Raw genomic sequence first — 26,463 nt, forward strand, 5'->3', positions numbered from 1 at the left:
ATGAATTTAGGCTAATTTTATTTAATTTTCAGGAAATAAGAAATATAGTTCCTGGGAGAAGAAAGATTTCATTGTATATCAAGCAGTGCTCGATGTGCCATATTACAGTACATGTGGGTTTTTTCAGTCACCAGCGAACAGAGGCTCACCGATGACTTTGAAGGACTGTTCAGTGACTTTAAAGAGCAGTAGCTTTCACCTGTGCAGGTTATTAAACGTATTGCTTGAGTGGTCAGAGAATAATCCATACACATTTTTATCCTTATCTTCTTACATCGTGCTGTCTTGACAGCCAAACAAATTTCCCATTTCAAATGGCAAAAAACTCTGATCCTAGAAGTCCGTGTCGCGGAAGTCTATTGTGAGAGTGAAATCTCAGCCTATAAATCAGAAAGGCGTCACGGCTATGATTGATCTGGGTTTCTGGGTCTCTTAAACAGCCGTTTGAAGATGAAGCCGGAACCAAATTTCCATTCCTACCCAATTCTGCGTACCACATGCGTACACATTCACATCCGCACAAGTTATTTGAGTCAGTTCAGGCTTTTTTTCTGTGTATTCACTCGTATAATGACAAAGGTAAAAAAAAAAAAAAATATTTTTACCATCGGACAAACAACATAGTTTATCATAAAAAGCGTTTCACGGTGAGCATAGAAGGTTTGACATTTGACCACATTTTAGTAATTTGTATACAGATCACTATCTTTTTTCTTCTTATACGTCTAAGGAAATGTATGGATTCACTGAAAATTACATTTGAACCATCAAAACCACAAACACACTGCGAGACACCCACGTAGATTAAGTTGAAACGATCAGACGTCAGTCTCTAGCTCAAGCCCTAAACGGTCTCCACAGCCGTGTCCGGCGTGGGTCTCTAGCGCTGGGAAAGGGAGAATAAGCCACGGGCAACTGCGGGTTTGGGTCACGTGTTGCTCCCGGGGTGTCCGCCGCGTCCCAGCAGGCCGTCCCCCTTCCGGGTTATTGGCTGAGGCGCGTGCGCACCACGCCGTCGCTGCTCCGGAGAAATTAGTTGTGGAGAATGAGCGGAGAGAAGCCCGCCTTGAGGCTGCACCGATAAGGAAAAAAAAAAACCCGTAATTCTCATTTGGAAACACAATTTGATGGAAGATTCTGGTGAGTAACGGTTTCGTGAGGGGATTAAGCGGCGAGGGGGAAAGTGTTTTATTTGAACGATTATGAAATGGGCTCATGACGAGGAGAGGGGGGCTGGTCTGGCTGTCGTAGTTTAGGCCCAAGAGCTAGCGGGGATTTCTCGGTAAAAAAAGAAATAGAAATACCTGTCGCAAAGCCCGCGCTTCATGGTAATATAATGTCGTTGGTAGAACTGTTGCTTCTGGAATTGTTTGCTTCGATGTTCGCTCTCGGGCTTCTGTGCGTTTTTCGGGTTTTTTGCGTGCTCGGCTGCGTGTGCTTTCTGACTGAATCTGGTTTTGTTGACGGTTGTTGATAAGACAACTGAGGAGATATCGCCTGGTGTGAAAATAGGGGCAGGAGGGCAGGTAGTTTTGTCTTTCTAGTCGTGCGGGTCGAGAATTTCAGTGTTTAACTCTCGCTCGATTACACCCCGATCCGCAGCCGTGTCGTTTGCACATTTCAAGCAGCCACGGGTTTGACAAACACAAAAAGCTTTATTTTTTTTAAATGCACGGTCACAGTACACGGAGGGTAGTGCTAAGGATTTTTTTTTGTAGATTTAATACCGATTTCTGAGGATGTAAACAAGTGTGAATTTTGAAACTCAGAAATCAAATGAAGCATTTGAAATACATAACCTCGGAAAGCGGAGCTTGACATTGTATCGATGGCTCCAACTAAAAGCAGCTATGGTTCTCTCTAGGAGCAACGTTGAAGTTAAATAATATATACAGTACTGTATATAAAAGCGGAGATGCCGTTTTATAGTTACTTCAACCGTGTTTCTTGTACTGTGAGTGACTCAGCGTATGTCTGCTCTGTAGAAGCGTTTCACTCGTGGCGGAGCTGTAGGATGGCAGGTGAGAGCTGTAAATCTGCCTATAGAGAACGTTAGTTAAACGTTCATGGTTCTGTTACGGACTTTGCAAAGTGTTTAGATTGCAGTTTTCAACGTGAGTATCGAGGTAGCGCACAGTCCTCCAAACGGGCGACACCTGGTCACACCAGCAGCAGCGCGATGGAAGGGCTTTTGCACGCCGGATTATTCTCGCCCCTCAGAAGAAAGAAGCATGTATGAGCAAATTGCCTTCTCGCACAGTTCCAAGCCCAGCCTCGCTGTTCCTAATTTGGAAGTGACCGATTCTATAAATAAGTCTTTCGCCACACCCCCAGCTTTTCCCTGGGGTCTTTGTAGGTCTGTGTCTGGGGGTGGAAGAACTTCCCAGCAGTGTCCGCGGAAGGTCAGGAGGCAAAGTGTTAAAAGTAAGCTTAACCTGAAAGCCAGCCCCTTGATTTATCATTCTCATCAGCACGGTTAAGGTTATCATTAATAACAACCCCTTTCTTTTGTATATGGCATTTTGTACGTGCTGTACTTTTTAAGTGTAAATTAGTCCTCTGTCGTTCAGGTGTAGTGTAGACTGAAGTGTTCCAGGACCTTCAGATCTCTTTGTTGCAGGGTTTAGGCAGCTGTTACCCGTAACTCGTACATTACCTTGCACTCGGGCATATTTGTGCTGGGGCACAGGGCTTGATTTTAGTTTTGCGGTAGCAAAGCAAGTTTGTGAATGAAAGGTTTTACCTAAATCTTTGTGCAGTGAAAAGATGTGAATATTTTAGACATCCCAAAGAATGTTGTCGCCTGCAAGATATTCCATTTCGGATGAAAAGAGGCTTCTTAAGAAGTAATTGGTAGTGGGCAGTCAGTGTTAATAATACTGATTGATAAGAATTCATTACACTTATATAGCGCTTTTCTGGATACTCCATTCAAAGCACTTTTACCACCAGTGTGCAGCCCCACATGGGCGATGCGCCGGCAGCCAGTGTATGCCAGTCCGTTCCCCACACACCATCTATCAGCTGGAGGAGAGCAGAGTGATAAAGCCAGTTCATTCGATTGTGTTCCTCTCCCCAGCAGACCAAGCAGGGGAGCCAATGACGGGCATGCTGGATTCTGCGGGGGATGGCAGCTCACCGAGCGTGGAGCAGGCAGCAGTGGAGGGCTGCAAGCCTGCGGCCTCTGTCTCCGACTCTGTTCCGGAAGCTGCGACACAAGAAACCGCCGTTCAGGATGGAGAGCAGCAGGAGCAGGAGCAGCAAGTCCTGCCGTCGGAAGAATCGCCGGGCAGTCCAACCAACATGGAGCTGGAGGACCCCTTGAAAGAGACCCTGGACGACGGGACGGTGGCAGATGACTTGGCCGCCATTGAGGTGCCTTTCCCAGCAGAGTACGAGAAGTTCTGGAAGGTGGTGGAGGATAACCCTGAGGACTTCACTGGGTGGACGTATCTTCTGCAGCACGCAGAGCAAGAGGTAAGCACTTTCCAGGGAATCCACAGCAGGCCTCTGTGCTTCTGGATGCTGCAGCTGGCGCATGCGGGCGTGTTGTTCTGCAGCTGTGCTGTTCGCCTCTGTAATTCTCGTTTTCGTTGTTGCTGCAGAATCACATTGTGGCGGCACGGAAGGCCTTCGACGCCTTCTTTTCGCGGTATCCATATTGCTACGGCTACTGGAAGAAGTACGCTGACGTGGAGAGGCGGCAGGGGAACATAAAGCACACCGAGGAGGTTAGCTGGGGACATGGGAAGGGGGTCCGTTTCCCAACACACCTGCTGGGGGACAAGATGAAACAGCCAATGAAGACCTGCTTCTGAGCTTGTACCCTTAAACCTGAAGAGGCAGAATTGATCATACCTGTTGGTCTAATTTGAATATTTGACTTCCTTGTCCAGATCACTGCAGTATGTTCATTCTTCAGTGTTTTTCATGAAGGGAAATATAAATGCATTTTTTTATCAAAGCTTAATATTACCCTTCTTGATCTCCTGATTATGAGGAGAAAACTGAAGGGTATTGCTCATATGATGCGACTTACGTTTTAAGCATTTTAAAGAGAAGTCTCATACACGGAGCATTTTGAAACCCAAGGCTTAAATTCAGCCTGGCAGTCAAAATCTAAAATCAAAATACAGTACACAATCAGTTTTTAAAGGTTTCCAGAGAAAATATTAAAAACCATTAACATTAAATGTGTACTTCTGGTCTTGGGCTATGAATATAAACTCTTTGGAAGAATATGGTTTTATAAGAATATAAGATTTTCAAGATTGTGATGAAAATAAAATGGAGCATCACATAAAAATTTCAGTTATGATTAACTTTGGACTGACAGACTTCTTATGTAATGTTGTCTGGCACTGTTGTTTTTAATATGCAGCATTATTTAATTTTGTTTAGCAACACAAGTTCAACAGTGGTCACTGGTCTTTGGTTTGTTCATCCTGTTTTCCAGTAGCTGTCTTTTGAAGGACAACATCTAGAATCTTTTTTTGAACTTGGGTTTTGTTAGATTCAACTTGTGAACATATTTTGGTGGGGGGTATATCTAACTTTTTTGTTTCCTTTGTTGACAGGTGATCTAACTTAGGGATCTTGCCGAGCTTAGCAGTGATAGCCACTGTCATTTTTAAACAAGTATGGGCAGGGCGGTTTCCTTTATCATACACTTTATAAAATTTAAAACTTTTTTTTAAATGTGGATATTCCAGTTTGTATATATATTTGCAACGTTTTATTGCATTTTTGGTCAGACGCTGTCAGTGATGCTCTAATGGGTCTGTGCCGTATGGTCTGTACCCCCAAAGCCTTATCCTCAGCCTGGTCAGAAAGCAGGAACGACCAATCTCGGAAGAAACCAAGACCCCTGCTCCCCTTGGAGAACTGAACACTCACATGTACTTTTGCAGCTTCCACCTAAATGGTAATGGCAGATTATTTAAACAAAATTCCAAGTTCATTTAGCATTTTTGTAAAGGTTGAGCGGTAAATACATTTCCAGTGCTGGCTCTCCACTGGAGGCATAGTGCTGGACCAGCAAATCAGCGTGCTGTGGCATCCTTCTCTCTAGGTGTACCGACAAGGCCTGCAGGCCATCCCTCTCAGCGTGGACCTCTGGCTGCACTACATTAGCTTCCTGAAGGAAACGCTGGACTCCGGTGACGCAGACACGGAGACCAGAATCCGAGCGTAAGTGACATGTTTCTCTTCCTCTCCATGTTTAAGTTAAATGCCTGTCCCTTTCTGTTCGTCTCTCAGGGCAGGAGTACAAGCCGATCTTTTTGTTTTAAACAAGATGGAAGAACATTTTAAAATGAAGACAGGGTATATTAGCCCGAATAATAGCACTATGTGAAAACCTTTTTTTTTTAGGTGTCTATGGTCAGGTCCAAAATTGTCTGTATTGTGCCACTGAGAAGTGTTCAGGATTGTTACGGTACACTGAGACAGACTACTGAGCAGATGGTGCTTGATGTGTTTTTTTTGGTCTACAGCGCATATGAACATGCAGTGCTGGCGGCAGGCACAGATTTCCGCTCTGACCGGCTCTGGGAGGCCTATGTTAATTGGGAAACGGAGCTAGGGAACTTGGCAAATGTTACGGCTATCTACGATCGCATTCTGGGTATCCCCACCCAGTTGTACAGCCATCATTTTCAGAGGTAAGTGGGGCGATATGGCTCGCATGGTTCAAAATCCAGGGAGATTACGATGTTCCTTGGAAGCTTAATAGATCCTTATGTACACCTTATGTCTCAACTTAAGTTCAAATGTAAAATTCTTGTTGGTAAGGCTGTAGAGCCATTGAGTCTTCTCTAAGAGACTCAACCTCTATTTGTTTCCCTTTGTTTTTAATATATTTATCCATGAATGAAATGCTTAATGTTGATTTTAGAGTGGTTGGCTCTTGTAAATTCTGAAACATACTTTAAATATGAAAGGTTACTTCACTTATAAGTAATTAGAAGTATAGGAGTATTAATTTTCAAGTGGATAAGGACAAGTTATTCCGATTTAATATTGCCGGCCTGGTGTAGTATAACTTTTTTCCACAGTTGGCGATTCCTGCTGCGTAGATGTAGCTTTTTAAACAATCTGCTCCTACAGATTCAAAGAGCATGTGCTGGGCAACCTGCCCAAGCACTTCCTGTCCGAGGAGGAGTTCATCCGTCTGCGGCGTGAGCTGGCCACAGTGAATGGGATTGGTGGGGCGGAGGTACCACCAAGTGATGATCTCCCACCTGGCACAGAGGACCTTACGGATGCTGCTAAGGTATCTGAGAATTGAATCACCCACTGTCATGGTCTAAGTGGTTCTCAACCAGGGATTTTGGGACTTTTGCCCTAGCAGATCTTTTAACGTAGCAAAGTCAAAACATAGCAAGACTTAACATTTTGTCGTTTTAGAAAGCCCTTTCTGCATTGATATATTTTCTTTTGCGTCTAAGATTAATTTGGGGCCCTATTGGGAATGATTGCTTTTAATACAGTGGTTTTCTAGTGAGTCAACAGTTAAGTGTGCACCAGCGGACACAAGTCAAAACTAAGAAGAGGTGCGTTTACAACTGGTGCATTTATAAAAGCAGGAGGTGCTTTTTTACACTAAGGGTTGTGGGAATCTGTGGTTAGCTACGTCATCCTGTTGAAGCCTGGTTGAAGTGCCCTGGATTCTGTAAAGAAATAGCTGTGGGTGAAATCCTTGGATCCATTAGCTACTAGTAACAAATTGAGCTAGATGGGACAAATGGCCTTCTCTGATTTCTAACCTTTCCTATGTTCCTAATGAATAAATGTCTAAACCATATGCAGGTTACGATTTGACTTGGAAAAAATATGCTCTTCCTCTCAGCGTATCACAGAAATTGAAAACATGCGGCACCGAGTCATTGAGACACGTCAGGAGGTGTTTAATCACAATGAACATGAGGTCAGCAAGCGGTGGACCTTTGAAGAAGGGGTGAGTTCACAGTGTCCCTTACACCCTTTCGAAGGCTTTTTGTTTTTGACAGATGAAGAATATTCAGGTCAGTATCAGGTTGGCCAGCACAGGAGCTGTATAGAGGATTTAGTGGCAGAATAAAATATGCCTGCTGCAGTTACAATTGTACAAACCTGTTTTTCTTTAAATTCGTTAATGGTAGTTTTTCAGGGGCTAAACAAGTGTGTTAAATGTTTTTGGGCAAAAATAATTTTCCTGTGCACTGAGAACAGTTCATCCTGATTGGCATACTTTTTTATGTTAAAAACCGATAAGAGGGGTTGTTAGTCTGAATGTTGTCTGCCGTTGAAAGAGTTAAACATTTGCTTCTTCCTTGCTATGGTGCAGATTAAGCGGCCATACTTTCATGTGAAACCTCTGGAGAAAGCTCAGCTGAACAACTGGAAGGAGTACCTGGACTTTGAGATCGAAAATGGAACCCCGGAGCGGGTGGTAGTGCTCTTTGAGAGATGCCTGATAGCCTGTGCCCTGTATGAGGAATTCTGGATTAAGGTAACTACACACCCCTCTCAAGTCTCTTAAAGAATTTCAACTCCTCAGTAACTTTCTGCACTATTTAATTGTAACGTTCATATGTAACTGTATCTGTTGTATTAGGGGATGGCCTGCTTGCCACCAGATTTGACTGCTGCATTTGCCAACTACGTTGCATCTCTTCGTCCTACATTACAGAAACTAATCTTAATGGTTCGATAAAGGTGCTGATGGGTTTAAAAGAATTTTAATGTTCTGTCAATGTATTTACTCGCCAAAGATGAATGCAGAAGCTTAATTTTTGTGTTCTTTTCTTTCTGAATTTCTCTTCAAGTATGCCAAGTATCTGGAAAACCACAGCATTGAGGGTGTGAGGCACGTCTACATGAAAGCATGCACAATGCATCTTCCCAAGAAGCCCATGCTTCACTTTCTCTGGGCTGCTTTTGAGGAGCAGCAGGGTATGTTGACTAGATTTCTTTATATAGTTTTCTCATACTACAGTAATGCTACAGTAGCCTTTTTTGATGACACCAACCCACCAGGTGATAGTGCCTCTGTCGTACACTAGGTTGTTGTGTTCAACATGAGTGAGGAGAATCGGGTGAAGGTAAAGGTTTCCTCTCTCCTTTCTGCCTGGGCTTAATGAGTGCTCCCAGTGAAATGAGTCTTTAAGAGTTTAATAAGAAATCCTATAGAAATGCGTCCTCGTTGCCTTTAGTCGTAAGATTGGGCTTTTATTAACTGGGGAAGAAGAGTGCTGTAATGAGACCTGTTTGTGGGCGTCAGGGAACATTGAAGAGGCACGGGGGATCCTGAAGGCGCTGGAGGAGGCAGCACCAGGGCTGGCCATGGTGCGGCTGCGCAGGGTCAGCCTGGAGCGCCGCCACGGCAACCTGGAGGAGGCGGAGGCTCTGCTGCGCGATGCCATCAAGAACGGGAAGACTGCCAACGAGTCCTCTTTTTATGCCATCAAACTGGCGCGCCAGCTTTTCAAGGTTCAGAAGAGCCTTCAGAAGGCTAGGAAAGTGCTGATGGAAGCCATCGAAAATGACCAGGTAATGTCACAGTCCTGTATGTCTATTCTCCATTGCTTCATGTGTAATTTACCATGCCTGCTCATTTTCGTAGAGTGAAATGACGTTGCATTCGTTTTCTTTCCTTGTTCTTTGATTTATTTTTGATATTTTCAAAAATGTTGATTCACAGAGTCCAAAGTTGTACCTCAACTTGTTGGAGCTGGAATACAGCAGTGACCTCAAACAGAATGAAGAGCAGATCCTGTCTGTCTTTGACAGAGCCTTGAGCAGTTCGCTGTCTATAGACACGAGAATCACCTTCTCCCAGCGCAAAGTAGAGTTTCTAGAAGACTTTGGCAGTGACGTCAACCGGTATGCAGGATTTCCTTATTCTTCAGATGTGAAAATAGTCGGCCTTGCAGCCATTTATGGAACCTGATAATACAGTGCATAATAATGATTTTTTTTCCCTAAGGCTCATGTTGGCATATGATGAACATCAAAAACTTCTGACAGAACAGGATACGTTGAAGAGAAAAGCTGAAAATGGGTAAGTAAAATATCTGAGAATGGAGATTTCATAGCAAGTATTTTAATTCATTATCAGGTTGTCACATCCACAAATTACTCATGATGGCGCAATGAGCAAATGCAGGAAGCTTAATATTATGCCATGGTGAATTTGTGATTGTGATCCAGGGTTTTTTTTTAATGTGTGTGTTGAATTTGTCTGGATTGTGTCCACACCTTAGTTAGCTTTAAGGGCGGCATTTTTAATCTTCCTTTGAAGGGATTTGCATTGGTTGCACAAAGAGACCAAAAATGTGTTAATGCTCATCTGCAGATCACAAGAACCAGAGTCGAAGAGGCAACGTACTGACGATTCTACTGTGGTCACTGGGCAGATGATGGCAGCAGACATGCACACCAACCACTCTGCTTACAACTACAGCTGGTACCAGGTGAGTGATCTGTGCTAACTGGGAAAGCTAGAAGCTAATTCTGGGTGAGGAAACGGTCTTTCTTTCTAAGAATATGAATTTTTTAAAAATTGTCAACTAAATTGATGCTTCAGCTTTCATGCCAGTATACCACTTCCTCGCCACTGCCATAAAGGAATACAGGGGGTACAAGGTGTTCCTTTAATGTTAGAAAACAAGTTAACTGAACCTTGTCTTCCTTTTGAATATTCAAGCCTTTGTACTTAATTCTCCTTTGCTTTTTCATTTTCTACAGTACAACTATCAGACGCCGTGGAACTATGGACAGTACTACCCTCCTCCTCCAACGTGATTGATTGAACCTTCTGGAGGACAACTTTATTTTTAATAAAACCTCATACTCTAGTCTGCGATAGGCACCTTGTTCTTTCCCTTTTTTAACATATGGGAAATTGTCCTGCCACCATCGACAAAGGAGCATCGAGGACATCAGCCGAGTTTTTTTCCTGGTGTTTTTTTTTTTCTTGCTTCTTATATGGGGGAAAAATGTGAATTGCTTACAGAAAAGTGCTTTAAAAGTTAAAATGTGGTTGTTTCCTTCATACATTCTGGGTTTTCAAAAGAAAATGATCTAAACTAGGTCAAGGGCCTGTAAAGTTTTATAAATGCCGCTTTTTGTTTCTATTTGTTATTTCTAAGATTTCATTCATGTGAAATGCCATAATTAGTTTTGCAAATACCCAGTAATCTGAAAGTTTTCTGTGAGGTGTGAGGTTTTTTTTCTTGGAACAAATACTGAAATTGAGGGATCTAATTTTTTTTATTGTGACTTCATACTTTAATTTCATAAAATAAAATGGCTATGATACACAAAGTGTATTTTGTTTTACTTGGAGTATGAGTGATTTGAATTGTGGCTGCTGATGTGTTGCTATAATCTCACCACTGAATTTTGGTATAGTAGGTTGATACTCCACCTGACTTCAAAATGTCTAGGCAGAGACCTTTATTTTATATATATAGGCCTATATTTTATACAGGGCCCCACAGAATACTTCACATGAATATGCATAACTTGTATAAAAATGTTAAAGCAAGTAAGTTAATTTTAATCAGACAGAGCAGGTATGAGAGGTATTATGCACCTGTTCTTGATGTCCATCAGACCTGAATAACTCCTACGATTTGCAAGGATCTTGTGTAAGAAGTAGATTTGTAATATTAATAAACATTAATAAATGTGTTATGAAACATTGATTTTGGACATTTAATATGCATGATGCTTATGTAACTTGAATTAGCACTAAATCACTCCATTAGTGAGGGTAGAGTGAGCCCAGTTGATTAACCTGTTCAAAATGAAGCTTGGAAAAATCAGAAAAACAGGAACCAATATACTCCACTTACCAAGAGAACTAATCCTTGTGCACCTGGTGTTTTGGAGCAACACCTCTGGTGGATGTGTCAGCAGTAATGGGAAGTCTTTAGCAGGGTTTCCCAGTCCTACTATTGCACACCCACCAACTTGCATGCTCATTACTTAATTGTTTTTATTTGGAAGTGGGAGATTTTAAGGGATTTGCAAAATGCATATATTTGAAATGTTTTAGAACCAAAACAATTCAATTATGTAACAGTAATTGTGAATTAGGGGATCAGCAATGTAACGGCTCATCTGGAACAAATATCAACAGGTATGTGGGTTCATAGGATTGGCAACTCCCTAGTTAACATTAATTAATCAAGGTTTTGTTTTGGCCACTCTGGTGCAGACCAACAGAATGATAATGTGTGCCGATTGTAGTGTATAACCCACAAATCAATGAGGAAGTTAGATAGTATGGTCTCGGTCATTGTTGCTACAGAGCTCCACTTCTGGATGGTAATGGCAGCCTGACTGCATGGTGCTACAGTATATTGATCCAGTCCTGGGACCTCACTGCTGCCGTTCTTGTGGGCTTATTCTGATGGGACAACATTCCAACAGGACAAAGCATGTCCACACATTGCTTGTGTGGTAATTGATAAGGATGCAGCAGTCATGCCATGGATACTCTGCTCACCAGGCGTCAGCCCCACTGGATGCATGTGGGATGAGCTAGGATGTCCTGTGACATCTGGTCTGGTCTCAGAGAGAGAGAGAATTGAAATGAATTTAGAGAGCACGCAGGCACATGTCGGTCCAAGTCCCATGAGAGCAACACGACAGAATCCCACAACACCACATTTATTAACTTGTGCAAAGTATATACCAGTAACTGTGTTTTCCAGGTGGGGTCACACATGGATCCAGGCTCTGGCTTTAATAGTAGACCTCCTTCTAATTGCCTTGTTGATGACGCATATTAACCACCATAGTAAATTTGCCCAAAAGTTTTTTAATCATATTCATGTTAAATTTGTAAATGTGTTGTAGTTATAGGTGTTACAGTGCTTTTAATGGGAGAATATTGATACTAATTTTGAATCTTTATAAAGTAAATTAATATGAAGAATTGGAGCGTTGTTCTCAACCCATAATGCAACCTGGTTTTGTTGCTTAACTTGCCGATCTTTGACCTCTTGGCAATCCCATCATCCTCCTTTGGCGCATGCGCGTAGTATTAAAAAGTAGGTTGCGTTTGTTTCTTCGCAAGTCACGAAGAGCCATAGCTGCTGTTTCTTTTAGTTTGTATTTTGTTTAACGGCAGTCTTGACTTTTATATCATCCATTAATTACTTTTTGCGTTTTTCGTTGGGTGAGTTCTTTACGATATCTCGCTTTCTTCAATAAGATAAGATATAAAGACGCGTGAACTAGCGTGTATTTTGTGTAGCCTAAGTGTGTTTTAATTAAGCTCCAGTATGCTTAAATAAACAATTATGATAGATCTACTTTGGTCATGCTGCCGTTTAAAAAAAAATGGCGATCGGGTTAAATTATCCAGAGTTGTCACAGTTTTGTGAAATACTGTCTGCGTAGGTCTGGTTAGGCCCGGCCGAAGGAGGCTTCTTGTACCAGTACCGGTGAGGGGGAGGAGGGGTTACTCACAGGCCTCCAGTTTCATACGGGGAAAGCAATTTTTTAAAAAAAAAAACGCAGCATTTTCTGCTTTCGTTTGTTATGAAGGATCCCCCAACGCCATATCCGCGAAAGTATTGTACCACGAGTGTTGCTGCTGAAGTACGTTACTTCATTGCGCACATAAAGATGAGCTAAAGGGTGGGAGTCTCACCCTTGAAGCTATTTAAATACAGTATAGCCAGTCCCTTGAGCACGTTTCGTTGTTTATTCTTTACTATAATGCTTCTGGAGTAGCGGACAAGTAGGAGAGCTGACATAGCAGCTGAGCCATGTAATTCTAAAACATTTCGGGGAAAAAAAAACACCATTTAATGCAACATGTACTGCCAAGTCTTTCTGATGAAACGCCAACATCAGCGTTCTCTGTTGGCTGTATGGTCAGGTGTGTTGGGTTATTCGAGTATTTGTTTAGTCTCAGATCTGGGAAAACAGCTCGGGGTCAGTTTTTCTGTTTTCCTCTGGGCGAGGAACACAATTTGTGCAGGCTGGTCTGTTCCATGTTTTGTGAGCCGTAGCCCTGTTCTGAGTCGGCCTGTGCTCGGGAGGTGCTGTCATGGGGGAGACTCGCGGCTGTGGACTCTGGGAGTGCGATTCTGGTGTCAGTGTGACCTCTTCCCTTTGCAGAGTCAAGATGCAGCTGTTTGTGCGCACTCAGAACACCCACACTCTTGAGGTGACTGGGCAGGAGACTGTCCGAGACATCAAGGTGAGGTTGACATCTTCTCTTGTAAACTGTGTAATGGTTTTCCTATGCAGCAGATTGGCTGCAGCCACTTTAATCTGACTTCATGAATGAGGAGAACTGAATTGGTATCCGAACAGTTTGGCTACCAGGTTCACTTTCAGTAGCTTGTGGCGTGTTCTATTTATGTAAAGGAATAAAAACACATCCTTTGCATGCTATCCGTGTTGAGCTGCCTTCACATTTCAACAACATTGGGTTAGAGTTCCCTTCGAATCCCCTCTGTTGAGGGCGCATATAGCGTCGTGCCAACGGAAGGCTACTGTGAACCTGCTCCCAGAGACTGGCGTTGAGTGGTGTGGGTGTGTGTCCTGCAGGCCCGGGTCCAGGCCCTGGAGGGGCTGTGCGTGGAGGAGCAGGTGCTGCTGCTGGCTGGCGCGCCCCTGGAGGATGAGGCCGTGCTGGAGCAGTGTGGGCTCACAGAACATTGCACCTTGGAAGTGGCAGCCAGGATGCTTGGAGGTATGGAGTCTGTGTCGGCTAAGCGTCAGGCCAGCAGGAGGATGTTTGCCACGCGTTTTATATACGTGCGGTAGTGGGGGGGGGGGGGGATAAACTGGAATTACACTTGCAAGAGGTTTTTCATTCCCTTACGTAATGGCGTGTTGTGTGTGCCCTAAGTAGTGTAATCTAAGAGCAGAGGAGTGTAATCTTGTGGATTGTGGCTCTTGGTTAACCTCGCAAACTGCATCCGCCCTTTGTGCGGGTTGAATTGACGTTGCTCCCTGGACGGCTGGTAAGAAGAGGTCCGTTCTTCTGATCTGCCTGCTTTAGGAACGCTCTTTCTCCTTCCTTCTCCTCAGGTAAGGTCCATGGTTCCTTGGCTCGAGCTGGCAAGGTGCGAGGACAAACGCCAAAGGTCAGTAGAGAGAAAATCACAAGCTGCGTTTACAGTATCTCCTCTGTTATACTTGGTTCAGACTTGGGTCTTAACCTTTCGAACAGCCTGTCAGTTTTTCAAACCCAAAGGATACTCGAATGTCTTGTAGATTTGAATATTTTTGGTCCGTTTACATCTTGTACAACAGCCTGCTTTGAAGTCCTGATGTTTAATTATTAAGTGATGCAAGTTAGGCAGTGACCTGTGAAAATAAGATTTTTTTTTTACCGTTTTGGGAAAATTGGATCTCTGGCAAGCACTAGTAACCAAAACAATCACTTTAAGAAATGCAGCTATATTATTGTAACATGCAAAAATCGTTAAGGTGAGTATCCTACTTCATGATCAATATATCCTATGTTCATCCTTTCATATTATACAGTAAACTGGCTAATGCAAGTTAAATCTCATAATACACTAGTTTAGCTTGGAATGCATGATCTTCCAGATGTGCCCACAGGTAAAAATCGCATGGACTCGCATGTGGCCATCCCAGGCCTTTGTCATGCCTGAGTGAGACCCTGTTTGAAAAGGGACTCGTCAAAAGTTCTTGCACATGGGCAAAACCAGTTCCACAATGAATGCATATTGTTCTTAAATTGTCACTATAGGAAACCGTCTTGAATAACCTCTTCGGTATATAAAACTTTTTTTAACTTCCTGAAAAATGGTAGATTTTTTTTTTTTTTACATTTGTGAAAAGTTCAAAGTGACAAGCTGGTCAGTATTATGACTTAAGTGTTTTAAAGTCTAGGCCACATCCTTTCCAACTTTCCAACGCTAATGGTACTTCCAGCACCTGTAGCCCAGGATGCTGACGGTGGTCCTGAACGATGGATTGAATTGCTTCTCTTGTTCTTCCCAGGTGGACAAGCAGGAGAAGAAGAAGAAGAAGACCGGCCGGGCGAAGCGGCGTATTCAGTACAACCGCCGCTTCGTGAATGTGGTGCCCACATTCGGCAAGAAGAAGGGGCCCAATGCCAACTCTTAAACCCCCAGCACTACTAGAGCAGCAACACCGGTCTGCTGGTTTCCAGTGGCTTTCTTGGTCAGACTGTGGACTTGTTGATTCACCTCTTGTACTGCTTACAGATTCTGCACAAAGACCCATCTGCTAAAGAAACACAGATAAAGATAGATTGTTTACTGTAGTTCAGCGCTGAATTAAAGTTCCTTTTTAATTTCACTCTAAATTAAGAGTATGAACTTAAATATGGGGTCAGTCACTGCTCTTGGTAGATCATGAGGTGTTCTTTTCTTAAATAATAAAGTGCATGATATAATATATTCTAGATGAGTCTTAAGGTGAACCTTCTTCCTGTTCTGCAGTGTGATGAGGACCATTTTTATATGCAATAGAAAAGATTTACTTCCTTTCGGTGTTAATTTTAAATAGGGGTAATCCTCTTGTTTCATAGCCTACATTCTGATTTGAATAAAATGTGTAATGAAGTCAGTATTCTAAACCATTATGGCTCGTGATAAGTGAAGTCTTGCATTATTTATTTTTGAGGATTTAAAATGGACAGTAATTATAAGATATGGCTGAAGGAGTACTTTCATTTTGCAATCCATGCATATGTGGCAGCAAGTGTCCTGATAGCTATGAATGTGGCCCATGGTTCTGTTAACATCCCTATTATGTGGTGAAGACTTGGATGTTCTGCAACTACCAGCTCATCACAAAGGAAGAAATTTAAGACCGGAGCAATGTTATCTGCACCAGTAATCCATCATAAAGTGCTTATCATGCAATTTATAAAGACTCTTTTAAAGTGAGCATTGGGGGGGCGGGGGCAGAATAGTTCACAGAACTGCTGAAGTGAACCAGTGATGAGAATTCACAACCCCAGTGATTTACGAAGCTGAGACTGTGCAGAAACAAGGTAAAAATCAAACAAGAGCTCAATTAGCTTAATGGCTCAGTAGGCATGAAATCCAAAAGGCACTGACCAATTCTGGACTGGACAGGCAGCTGATGCCCGTACCAGGGAGACAGATAAAGTGTTGCAAGCATTAAGAAGGTGAAAGTCATTTCAATACCTCCAATTATGCATTTGAAGATATGAGGGGGAAAAAAGAAAATATCAACAGTGCTTTAATCTATCAAGTGTAGAACTGACATCGAATTTAATACATTAGTTAGACCTCAGTTGTAATATGGTGTTGTTCAATTTTAATTTTAAAAGATTGTGTAGCTCTAGAGGAACTACAAAAGAGAGCAAATACACTTAATTCCTCGGATGAAGGTAATGATACAGTAAATGGACAGATGCATTTCTGCCTGGACCTGGACAGAGAAGATTACACGGGAACCTTATTCTGGTATTCAAAAAACTGAAATCGACAAAGCGATGCAGGGCCGCAAGTGAAAATTAAGGTCAGAACCGTTTATATCTACATACAGGAGAAGCTTCCTTTACATAGATGACTGCAGAAATCTGGAACCAGCTCCCAAGTGAGTTTTGAAGCTGACAATTCATTTCTCAGCTGACAACTTGATGAGTAAACACTGAAGGCAGGCTCTTGTCTCCAAAATCATTTTTATTTTTTGTCTGACCAAGCAAAACAGAAAAAAAATGAAATATGTAGGCATTTCACAACTTCCATCTCCCAGTTCTGAAGTCCAAAATACTGTAGCTGAAAATGTATTTACAATGTGTTTCATCACTGTGAACAGGGATTTTGTTTCGTGAGAAGGGCGGTGTAACCTAGTCTACTGAAACCAGCTCCACTTCAAAAATGAGCTTGGCATTTGGTGGAATTCTGAGTGTTGACAGATTAAGGAATTTAAGCTTTGAACAAACCGTCAGACATGCAGTCCTACTACATGTAAAAATGTTCAATATTGTATAAGCTAAATGTTTTAAACATAATTCAACATTACACACCAGTAAGACACTTGGTGTCAAATTTACAATAAGTGATATATTTCTCCTTTTTACTCAATACAATACCCACACTCCCTCTGCAATACTCAATATTGCGCACCCTGCCCTTGTGAGGCAGTGAAACACTTTGCAGCAAGGACTGCAGCTGCAGTCAGCTCTTCTTTTATGATAATTTAAGCGCTAACAGCACTGGATTGTCTTTTCTATACTTTCAAAAGCAAGCCAAGATTGGAATGATCTGTATGAACATAAGCATTTGTACGCTTATGTATGAACATGGAATGAAGTCACTTTGGCCTTCAGTTTGGGTGGCAGCCATGACTGTAGCCAAACAATAATAATAATTACTTACACTTACATAGCACTTTTCTGGACACTCCACTCAAAGTGCTTAACAGGTAATGGGGATCCTCTCCACCAACAATGTGCAGCCCCACCTGGATGATGCGACAGCAGCCACAGTGCATCAGTACTCTCCCCACACACCAGCTCTCAGTGTGGAGCAGAAGAGAGTGATGAAGCCAATTCATAGATGGGGATTATTAGGAGGCCATGATTGGCAAGGGCCAATGGGAATTTGGCCAGGACACCAGGGTTACACCCCTACTCTTTTCGAGAAATGCCCTGGGATTTTTAATGACCATAGAAAGTCAGGACCTCGGTTTTATGTCTCATCCGAAAAACGGCGCCTTTTTACAATATAGTGTCCCCGTCACTATACTGGGGCATTAGGACCTACGTAGGCCGCAGGGTGAGTGTTCCCTACTGGCCCCACTAACACCTCTTCCAGCAGCAACCTTAGTTTTTCCCATGAGTCTCCCATCCAGATACTGACCAGGCTCACACCTGCTCAGCTTCAGTGGGCTGCCAGGAGTGAGCTGCAGGGTGGTAAAGCTCTGGCATTGCTCTCAAGGCCAGCAAAGAAGGATACTTGGCATCAGGCTGCCCTTTCTTGCCATACGCCCACTCTGGCTCGATCTCCAGCCGTGCCTTCTCGCCCACGCTCATCGTCAGGAGGGCCTCATCCCACTGCAAGAAGAGAATGGCACAGGGTACCGCAACGCGGCTTCACACTCACAAGAGCAGCTGGCGGGCTCCGGGAATGGACTTGAAAATGAACACGAAGGCTGAAGGGAACGATAACAACTCTGCATGGTCAGTCTCCATCTCCCAACCTCAAAACTGCTAAATCGGACAGGCTGCTCTATTATTATTATTATTATTATTATTATTAAAAAAAAAACTCCCCCCATAATCTAGGTGAAGGGATATGGTTTTACAGCAGTGGTTTAGTCAGCCTCCTCTGAATTAAAAGCATGCTTGCAGGTGCAGTACCAGTGTCTTACCCCTCTGATGACCTTCCCCATTCCAACCTTAAAGCTCAGTGGCTTGCTTGCTTTTTTCTTCTTGGCAGCTATATCAGAGAAAATCAGTCCTTAGGAATACAGTGTACAACCAACACAACGCTATTCCCGCACACCGTGTTTAGACTGTTACACAGAAGAAAATAAAGCCGAAAACAACACGACAGCATCTATAAAGGCATGTGTCCATTCTGAAACATTCATCTGCAGTCTGTTGGATACAAATTTGGGACATATAGGGCTAGTACCTAACCACAGCCCAGAGAAACACATATTACACATGAAGTGTCCTGAAGTGCCAATGTGTTTTAATAATGAAGCATCTCAATTTGTGGAATTTAAGCAAGCCAGGATAACACGGCAGTACCTACAGCTCGTCACATTTAGCTAATGTCCTACCCCTGGCCTGGACTTCCAGCCAGCCGCTGGTTATGGCAGCACTTACATGTCGCAACGTTGGAGTCAAAGACGGTACCATCCTCCAGTGTTCCTGTGTACCAGCAGCTCACCGTGTCACCCTTCTTGGGGAAGTTAACTTTATCTCCCTTCTTCAGCACAGACTTCACATATTTGGGAGGGCCCTAAGACAAATCACAATAACGTCATGATAGCCAGTCACAGTAACAAGTACAAGGCCTGACCGACTTCCTTGTTTCCACAGCGTGTGGAGAAAAATTAAGGCAGCTCTAATCCCCAGAGGGACTTGCACTCTGAGTTGAAGACCAACACCAGAGTGTGGAATTGGGTCTTCAATGCAGGGCTAACCTGCACTGCAAAGGCTTGGGTCCTGAGCCCCTGAGAAAGTCTCACCTCTTCCACTGGCTCTTCCGGCTTGGTGTCCTTGGGCTTGTCTTCAATCTTCACTTCCTTCGCCTGCGCGGTCACCTCCTCCACAGGGTCAGTGCCCTTGAACCTCTGCACTCACGAAAAACAACAGCAGGACAGAGAGGACAACACTGACAGCCTGACGAACATCACATCCATGGCTGAATTATCTGAAACAGGCTTTTGATGGTTATTTGACAGCCAATGTGTCAGGCGAGTACAGATCGGCTGTTTTCTGAATGGATGCCATTCTCCAGATGTCATTCGGAAATACTGCTATCCTTCAGTTATTCAAAGTATTCATCACTGCTCCTCTGCTCACAGTCAGCTCCACACCTACCTTACTCTCGAAGAGCTGGTTGTAGGCTGAAATTAGGTTTTCTTTTTTCGCAGTCTTGGCCACATTTTTAATGTTTCCCAACAGTTTGTGCTCTGCAAGAAACTAGTGGAGAAAGAGACAGAACCCGTCATGAGTATCAAATCAGCTCACTCTGAATTCATAGACCTGGCCGAGTAAATCTCAAATGCTTCACCGGCATTTTTACAGTTCTTTACTTTAATCTTTGCCGTTCTTGTTATTTGCCTCTGATCAATCTGATGCTGGCAGTATAAAAAGTCTGTTAAGCTGAGACAATAGAGTCGTCTCAAAGACAATTTAAACTACAGACAACAGCAATTGTTTTACAAGTTTTTACAGAAACGTTCTGCGTGCGTTAGTCTACTTATGCATTAAAATAAATGCCTTCTGTGGTTCTGGTTGTATTTGTACGTCATCAAGTGACACGATCTCATGGAAGTCACGGAAAAGCATGCCGCAATGACCAGTCCGCAATGATGCCGTATTTAACGCAGAAGTGTCAGTCAGCAACACCCGCACAACACGCACTACACGTGCTGCAGCCTGTGCAACACATCGCACAGCAACAACAACTGAGGAACAGGACGCCGGCAGCGCCAGCCACCCACCGAGTCAGCTGCGTTGTCTTGTAAGAATTTAATGAGATCTTTCTTGGGCAAGTCGTCACTTTTGAGCTGCTCGCTACTCCACTCTCTCCTCGGTTCCGCAGCCATCTTTCCTACCAGCTAGCTGACCTCTCACCCGGCGCTGTGGGAGGGGCCAGCAGCCGTGACCTCACAGGGGCTGGGCCAGATCGCTCGAGAGGGTCAGGGCCAGCTTGCAGGTTTAGCCCAGAGCTGCACGAGTCCGAGCTAGTAACGGTCCTGTCTCGGGATCACCCCCTGCCACGCGTTCGGTTTGCAACGCAAAGACCCGCGAGACGGAGCTGGAGACGAGCTGATCTCGTTCTTAGTACAGTTCTGATTATGAATCTGATCTTCTGCTAAGCAGAAACAGAAGGGCGCTCCGATTCGGAATATTTGAGTTATTCGTACCAGTAATTTAAATGTAGGCCGACATTAATATATATATATAATTTTGGCTTATACATAGCTATACATAGTATACAAAATAAATGGAACATATATTGTATGCATAACATATACGAGCTGAATGCTCGTGGTCATTTAATGTTAGTTAAAAAATAAATGTATGTACTGTATGAGAAAATACTTATATTTACTTAGTGAGTAGTACTAGTACAGAGATACTCCATATATTTCAATGCGCCGCGAAATGAGGAAACAAATGCTCTTGGATGCTGTTTGAATTTAATATCGTCGCAGCTGTTTTAATTTCCACTGATTAATGATACAGAGACACCCAGACATTCAAGTAGGGAGCTGCGTCAGCACGCCTAGGCTGCAAAGGAACAACTGAAAGTTTATTCCACGCTGGAACAATTAAAGACAACGTTTCGGCTGTGGGGCCTTCTTCAGGTGTTTGACAAAGGAATAAACCTTTACTTGTTTCCTGACACTTCGACATAGTTAAGAGCACACATTAGTAATTCATTTCTGTGATAGGCTTGGGCTTGAAGTTAAACGTCACGCACGTTCATGTGCTACATCTGTCGCTCTTTATCTCAGGAGGTTTTTCTTATTCATTCCTGTGGATCTTGGCCGTCCGGAGTGGCCGGGTTTTCCACAGTGTTCATGACTCCCAGTTTCCGAAGATTGATCTACCGCCTCCTCGACTGTGATCCAAGGGAACTTATTTTATATGTCTTTACATTTAACGCAGTAAAATAACACATTTTATGTACCCCTGCCCTCTGAGAAAACCCAGCGTGCAGCCCCATCTCAGTAAATAGCGGAACAAAAACTCAAGCGACACCGAGATGTGACTGAACACGCAGAGGCGCGTCCCATTTAGTTATCTGCATTTGCCAAAAGTTCGATTCAGAGCTGCAATACTGATGACACCTTTCTTTATGATAAGATCCTGGAAGTACAGTAGGTCCATTGTATTGTTAGAATAATTTTAGTTGAATATTACAATAAATTGATTTTTGCAGTCGTTACGTATTAACGATATCATTTCAGTAATAAGTTGTTACTGCTTTTAAAGTTTTCTCACGCGATCCAGTGTTCCGCTTAGTACTGAAGTTGCTTAGCCTGTAGCAAAGTTTGTAGTAACGTAGTCTCATACTTTATCCTCTAGAGGGCAGCAGCTGCTACTTCGGGTTCTTTGCAATTGAGAACTTTTAGTACGGAGCTGGGGACTGATTATAGCAGCCAGGTCCATTTTAATTGCGATTCAACCTGGATCCTACCCGATTAATGCGCTGCTTTTCGAACGCTGAACTTGACCAGGAGAGTCTTAAGCGCTGACGGGTACAGATGGGTTTGCGTGTGAGAATCAATAAATTCGTGACTCGAGTCTCTCATACGCTTTATCTCGCCCCATGTTATTGTTAATTAATTCCATTGGCGTTTTTATCCAACGGCACTAATAAAGGAGTTACTGAGAACAGTTGGACGCACTGGGTATTTGACTGAAGCAATCTCAGCGAAGCAGGTTGTTCTTGTTCTTGTAGTTCTTATGCAAAGAGATGTAGGAGTGTGGAACAAGCTACCCCGGCCCTGTTGTTGAAGCTGATGCCCGGGCTTCTTTCAAGAAACAGCTGGGTGAGATCCCGAGATCAACCCCCTACTAACAAGGGGCTGGGTTGCCGTATTACCTTGTTCAATGCTGCAGCAGTTGTCCCACCCAACATCTGAACCCAGAGCATCACAGTTCTGAGTCCTAAAAACTATTCCAGGCTGCTGTCTCAGGGCGCGTTTAATATCCGGTGAGAACTTTCAAGAGAGAAACTGACGATAAGCCTCACCGTCTGGCCAGCACATTGAAGCGATTGTATTAAGGCATTCAGGAAGACCAATGCAAATACAGGGTGAATGTTGCATTATCTCTTTCTCGTTTCTATCAATAGCCTAGGTCCTGATATACTTAATAAACTAGTTACTTTTACAAATTATTTGAAAAAAAAATAGGAGGATTACTCGACACTGTGGAAGCTGCAAATGCAATTCATAAAGATTAAGATTTAAAGACTGAAAAAACAGTTTGACAGGGTATTACATTCAGCAAAATCAGAAATACAAAAAGGTGAACAGTGAATGTGGAGATTTTTCCTATTAAAAGACGTAGGTGTTTATATCGACACATCGTTTTCATCTTCTCGGACTTAAAATGTCAAAATTACACGACGCACTAGTAATGCCCGATTTGGAATATTGTATTTCAAGTGCCACAAAAAATATTGCTGCTCTGGAACAATTTAGAGAAGACCAAACTGCTTCCCTGACACAGTGGAACCTCCTGCTCTTAAGGTATAAGAGATCTTTAGCCTTTTTAGTCTTGAACAGAAAAGAGAGCAAGGGCACCTGATACACGTAGTTAGAATTACAACTTCAATAAACCGGATTTCATCAGAATCAATAGCGAACCTTTGTGAAACCAGAGTACACAATCACTGGCTTCCTTCAAGAAACGACTGGATGAGAACCGTAGTTCATATAGGTGACAGACAAGCAAGACGTGGCAAGTGTCCCCCGTCTTGTTTGCAAGCTTTGTTAAGGTCGTACATAACGTGGTAACACTAAAACAGAAACTAATACCGTGTAGGCATGGAGAAAAAAATCCCGGAACTCCAGTTATCCCACAACCCCCTGCGCGAGAGACGACACGCTCTCATTGGACGAAAAGGGGAGGGCTTCCACCAATCGGAATCGAGAAGCTCTGTGTGACCTTTAACCCACAGCAGTCACAGCCACACAGCGCCACTTTCAATAACGTGTAAGACGGGTTGGCTGCATTGGGGGGATTTTCTAGGGTAAACGAAAAATAACAGCTAATAATTTTTTTCTGTTAGTTGTCCTCTCGCGACAAGAAATCTTATTTTTCATGTAAAAACAGTCTCGGTGCTCTCTTGGCGTTGTCCCTGGTATTACGAGATACTAGTGGGTTTGCAGGCGAATGCTGTGTGGAGACCATGGTACCTATCAACAGTGCGCTACGGACGGAAAATAACATCTTGACACTGAAAACCTGTTTTGTTTCCTATATGTCCGTACGAATATGAAAGGACGGTGCTTTCTGACGTATCTTCAGGCTGTAGGATAGAAAATAAAAATGTCTTAATCCCGCGGCGGTATAACTGGGTTATAATCGATGTAAAAATGAGTAGCGGGAAGCAGAGGACCTTGTTTCAGACTTGGGGTTCGACAGTTCAGCAAAACCCGGGCCATCCGGATTTGACAGCCAGGGGGAAGCGGCCGACTGGGCGTCGCAAGGCCGGCACGAGTAATGCGGCAGGGAAACTCAAGCCGAAGACCAGCCAGAACCCCCCGGCGCCCCGCGGGTCTCTGTGGGGGCAGATCGGCCAGGCAGCTCCTGCTGCGGACTGCTGGAACGGCGACGAAGACGATGACGATCTGATGCTGGTGGCCGTTTATGAGGCCGAAAAAAGCCTGGAGAGCTTGCAGAGCGCCTCGGAGCGAGACGACGGCAGGGCCGACCCCGGGATCGCGGCCGGGTCTGAAGACCTTCCCGGGTTTGACCGCTCGTCAGCGGACATATGGATATACCCCACCAACTACCCCGTCAGGGAGTACCAGCTGAAGATCTCGGAAACGGCCCTCTTCCAGAACACGCTGGTGTGCCTGCCGACTGGGCTCGGCAAGACGTTCATCGCCTCGGTGGTGATGTACAACTTCTACCGCTGGTACCCGTCCAGCAAAATTGTATTCATGGCTCCGACAAAGCCTTTGGTGGCCCAGCAGATCGAGGCGTGCTACAAGGTGATGGGCATCCCTCAGGACCACATGGCGGAGCTCACAGGTACGATGGCAGTGCACTGTTTCTCTGTACCAGTGCAGCTCGTCGGTCCCCTGGCATCCTAGTGCTGTTTTTAAATCGATCCTTGTGTGCATTCTCAATTATACGGTCGAAACAGAGCCCCGAGTTGTATGCAAATCCCAGTATTTGACTGTGTTATATAATTATTCTTCCCATATATATTGCTTTTCTGTATTGGATGCTAAATTAAATGGTTGAACTGTTGTAGAAAAAGGGTAAGTTTGACCTATGATATTTCTTCAAGGGTGAGCTACCAGAATGGACTGCTGTCAGTTTTGGAGAGTGCTGTTTTAAGGAGAAACCTAACTCCGCGGAGACTGACTCGTGTCTGGAGTGTGTTTAAACACCGACCCCTCCTCCCTGTCTGCAGGAAGCACTCAGGCGCAGACCCGCAAGGAGATCTGGAGGTCCCGGCGGGTCTTCTTCCTGACGCCCCAGGTGATGGTGAACGACCTGTCCCGAGAGGCGTGCCCCGCCTCCCAGGTGAAGTGTGTGGTGATCGACGAGGCGCACAAGGCCCTGGGCAACCACGCCTACTGCCAGGTACCACCCCGCGGGGCTACTGCCCGCACCGGCTCGCGGGCTGGTAGTGTGAGAGTGTGGGATTCGGCCTGAGGCGCTGGACAGCGTGTTTGTCTTCTGTGCAGGTGGTACGGGAGCTGTGGAACCAGACGCAGCAGTTCCGGGTCCTGGCTCTGAGTGCCACTCCGGGCAGCGATGCCAGGGTGAGTGACGCCAGCGAGCCAGCGGGCAGAACTTTTTTCTTCTAAAATGCAAGGGCCGATAAACTGTGGTGCTGTTTTTTTGTGCATTTGTAATAGTTTAAATATAAAAGGAAAGCTCTTCTGGTATACTGCGACATACCGCTGCAAGATACCATTAGGGCTTCTCATGGCTTGTGTAATGATCGTCTAACGGTTAATTAAGATACTGGTGCTGGACCTTCCATCTGTTTTCTAACCGCTTCAATCAATTCAGGGTCGCAGGAGAGCCCTAGCTTATCCTGGTATGCAGTGGGCACGAGGCAGGGTACACTCTGGATGGGATGCCAGTCTATCACAGGGCACAAACGCACACACTCGCACCAGGGCCAGTTTTCCCAGAAGCCAGTTAACCTACCAGCATGTTTTTAGACTGTGAAAGGGAACTGGCTCGTATTCTGATGGCATTCCCACCCCCCCCAAAACAAATGGTCTCGTCTTTATACAGGTCCACTATAGAATCGCTGGGAGTGAATGCAAAGTGGGTATGAAAAATGTTATCTGTGCGGATTGGCAGGCGATTCAAATGTGTGTCCAAAATATCAAAACGGGTCTGGGGGATCAATAAGGTGGCAATGTAGGCAGACAGCCTCAAGACAGCGTTGCAATGTCGCATCTAAGGAGAGGTTTGCCGTCAGTATTGTTACAGGGCTGTGAGCGTAACTGCACGCCTTTGCCTTTGTTACTTTGCTCAGGCGGTGCAGCAGGTGATCTCTAACCTCCTGATCTCGCACATCGAGCTGCGCTCGGAGGAGAGCCCCGACATCCAGCCCTATTCCCACCAGCGCAGCCTGGAGAAGATGGTGGTGCCGCTGGGAGAGGAGCTTGCCGGGTACCAGGCCAGGTACCTCCTGGTAGGTGAACGACTCACTGCGGTTTTTCAAATCGGAGGATTGGTCTGGATGTTTGCGGTGCCAGAGGTCGGCCTGTTTTTTTTTTTTATTTTCAAACCGCTTTTGGGTGCTTGCTGCAGAAAGTTTTTAAATGCGTTTTTCATATCAAATTGACTTTGATGAGGCAAAGAAACCTGTGTGCTGTGTTTAAAGCACCCTCCCTTTCCCATGTGTTTTATTGAGACCCCTGCTGCTGTACGGGGGGCGACTTGGGGACAAGGGTCACGCTCAGGAGGATGCTGTCACTGATCATGAGGCAGGTTACAAACGAGAGGAGGCCATTTAGCCTGTCTGGTAGTTGGCAAAACTACCCATTGACCCAAGGACCTCAACCAGCTGTTTCTGGTTG

The 26,463-nt window shown here is 44.2% G+C and overlaps 4 protein-coding genes across 5 annotated transcripts in view; 3 read left to right on the forward strand and 1 right to left on the reverse strand.

Annotated features, from left to right (window-relative positions):
• The first annotated feature begins 993 nt into the window (after positions 1–993).
• On the forward strand, positions 994–10,308 carry prpf39 (PRP39 pre-mRNA processing factor 39 homolog (yeast)). 2 transcript variants are annotated; one of them, XM_088925009.1, is made up of 14 exons: positions 994–1,140; positions 3,080–3,477; positions 3,606–3,731; positions 5,072–5,190; positions 5,496–5,663; positions 6,109–6,274; positions 6,851–6,958; positions 7,328–7,492; positions 7,809–7,935; positions 8,264–8,532; positions 8,684–8,865; positions 8,969–9,043; positions 9,338–9,455; positions 9,730–10,308. In XM_088925009.1, exons 1-14 carry the CDS (start codon positions 1,128–1,130, stop codon positions 9,784–9,786), a joined length of 2,091 nt encoding a protein of 696 aa, XP_088781135.1. In that variant the 5' UTR covers positions 994–1,127; the 3' UTR covers positions 9,787–10,308. The 2 variants fall into 2 exon arrangements, with proteins under 2 accessions (XP_088781135.1, XP_088781136.1); XM_088925010.1 differs by having other exon boundaries at positions 1,005–1,140; positions 3,083–3,477.
• Positions 10,309–12,016: 1,708 nt separating this feature from the next.
• Positions 12,017–15,410, forward strand: faua (FAU ubiquitin like and ribosomal protein S30 fusion a). The gene is made up of 5 exons (XM_088925494.1): positions 12,017–12,172; positions 13,123–13,204; positions 13,558–13,702; positions 14,044–14,099; positions 14,986–15,410. Exons 2-5 carry the CDS (start codon positions 13,130–13,132, stop codon positions 15,109–15,111), a joined length of 402 nt encoding a protein of 133 aa, XP_088781620.1. The 5' UTR covers positions 12,017–12,172; positions 13,123–13,129; the 3' UTR covers positions 15,112–15,410.
• A 1,234-nt stretch (positions 15,411–16,644) lies between these two features.
• fkbp3 (FKBP prolyl isomerase 3) lies at positions 16,645–20,303 on the reverse strand. Its single transcript, XM_088925495.1, has 7 exons — positions 20,167–20,303; positions 19,541–19,642; positions 19,186–19,290; positions 18,821–18,956; positions 18,358–18,425; positions 17,943–18,040; positions 16,645–16,886 (listed from the first exon to the last, which is right to left on the reverse strand). The coding sequence occupies exons 1-7, from the start codon at positions 20,269–20,271 to the stop codon at positions 16,832–16,834; spliced, it is 669 nt and encodes a 222-aa protein (XP_088781621.1). The 5' UTR covers positions 20,272–20,303; the 3' UTR covers positions 16,645–16,831.
• Positions 20,304–23,729: 3,426 nt separating this feature from the next.
• Positions 23,730–26,463, forward strand: part of fancm (FA complementation group M) — a 70,783-nt gene continuing 68,049 nt past the window's right edge. Inside the window, 4 exon segments of the mRNA XM_088925160.1 lie at positions 23,730–24,442; positions 24,831–25,003; positions 25,108–25,185; positions 25,917–26,075. Of these exon segments, the coding sequence (XP_088781286.1) occupies positions 23,782–24,442; positions 24,831–25,003; positions 25,108–25,185; positions 25,917–26,075 (1,071 nt within the window). The 5' untranslated portion in view covers positions 23,730–23,781.

Source organism: Atractosteus spatula, chromosome 9 (assembly GCF_055471065.1).
Source record: "Atractosteus spatula isolate fAtrSpa1 chromosome 9, fAtrSpa1.hap1, whole genome shotgun sequence".
Taxonomy (NCBI): domain Eukaryota; kingdom Metazoa; phylum Chordata; class Actinopteri; order Semionotiformes; family Lepisosteidae; genus Atractosteus; species Atractosteus spatula.

Excerpts from the sequence above, each read along its gene's own strand:
- fkbp3 (XM_088925495.1), bottom strand. The coding sequence starts at position 20,271 with ATGGCTGCGGAACCGAGGAGAGAGTGGAGTAGCGAGCAGCTCAAAAGT. Across the intron at positions 19,643-20,166 it reads AAGACAACGCAGCTGACTCG|TTTCTTGCAGAGCACAAACT; the intron begins GTGGGTGGCTGG and ends TTTCTCCACTAG. Across the intron at positions 19,291-19,540 it reads ACCAGCTCTTCGAGAGTAAG|AGGTTCAAGGGCACTGACCC; the intron begins GTAGGTGTGGAG and ends TCGTGAGTGCAG.
- prpf39 (XM_088925009.1), top strand. Across the intron at positions 3,732-5,071 it reads ACATAAAGCACACCGAGGAG|GTGTACCGACAAGGCCTGCA; the intron begins GTTAGCTGGGGA and ends CCTTCTCTCTAG. Across the intron at positions 9,456-9,729 it reads ACAACTACAGCTGGTACCAG|TACAACTATCAGACGCCGTG; the intron begins GTGAGTGATCTG and ends CATTTTCTACAG.
- faua (XM_088925494.1), top strand. The coding sequence starts at position 13,130 with ATGCAGCTGTTTGTGCGCACTCAGAACACCCACACTCTTGAGGTGACT. Across the intron at positions 13,205-13,557 it reads AGACTGTCCGAGACATCAAG|GCCCGGGTCCAGGCCCTGGA; the intron begins GTGAGGTTGACA and ends TGTGTCCTGCAG. Across the intron at positions 13,703-14,043 it reads GGCAGCCAGGATGCTTGGAG|GTAAGGTCCATGGTTCCTTG; the intron begins GTATGGAGTCTG and ends CCTTCTCCTCAG.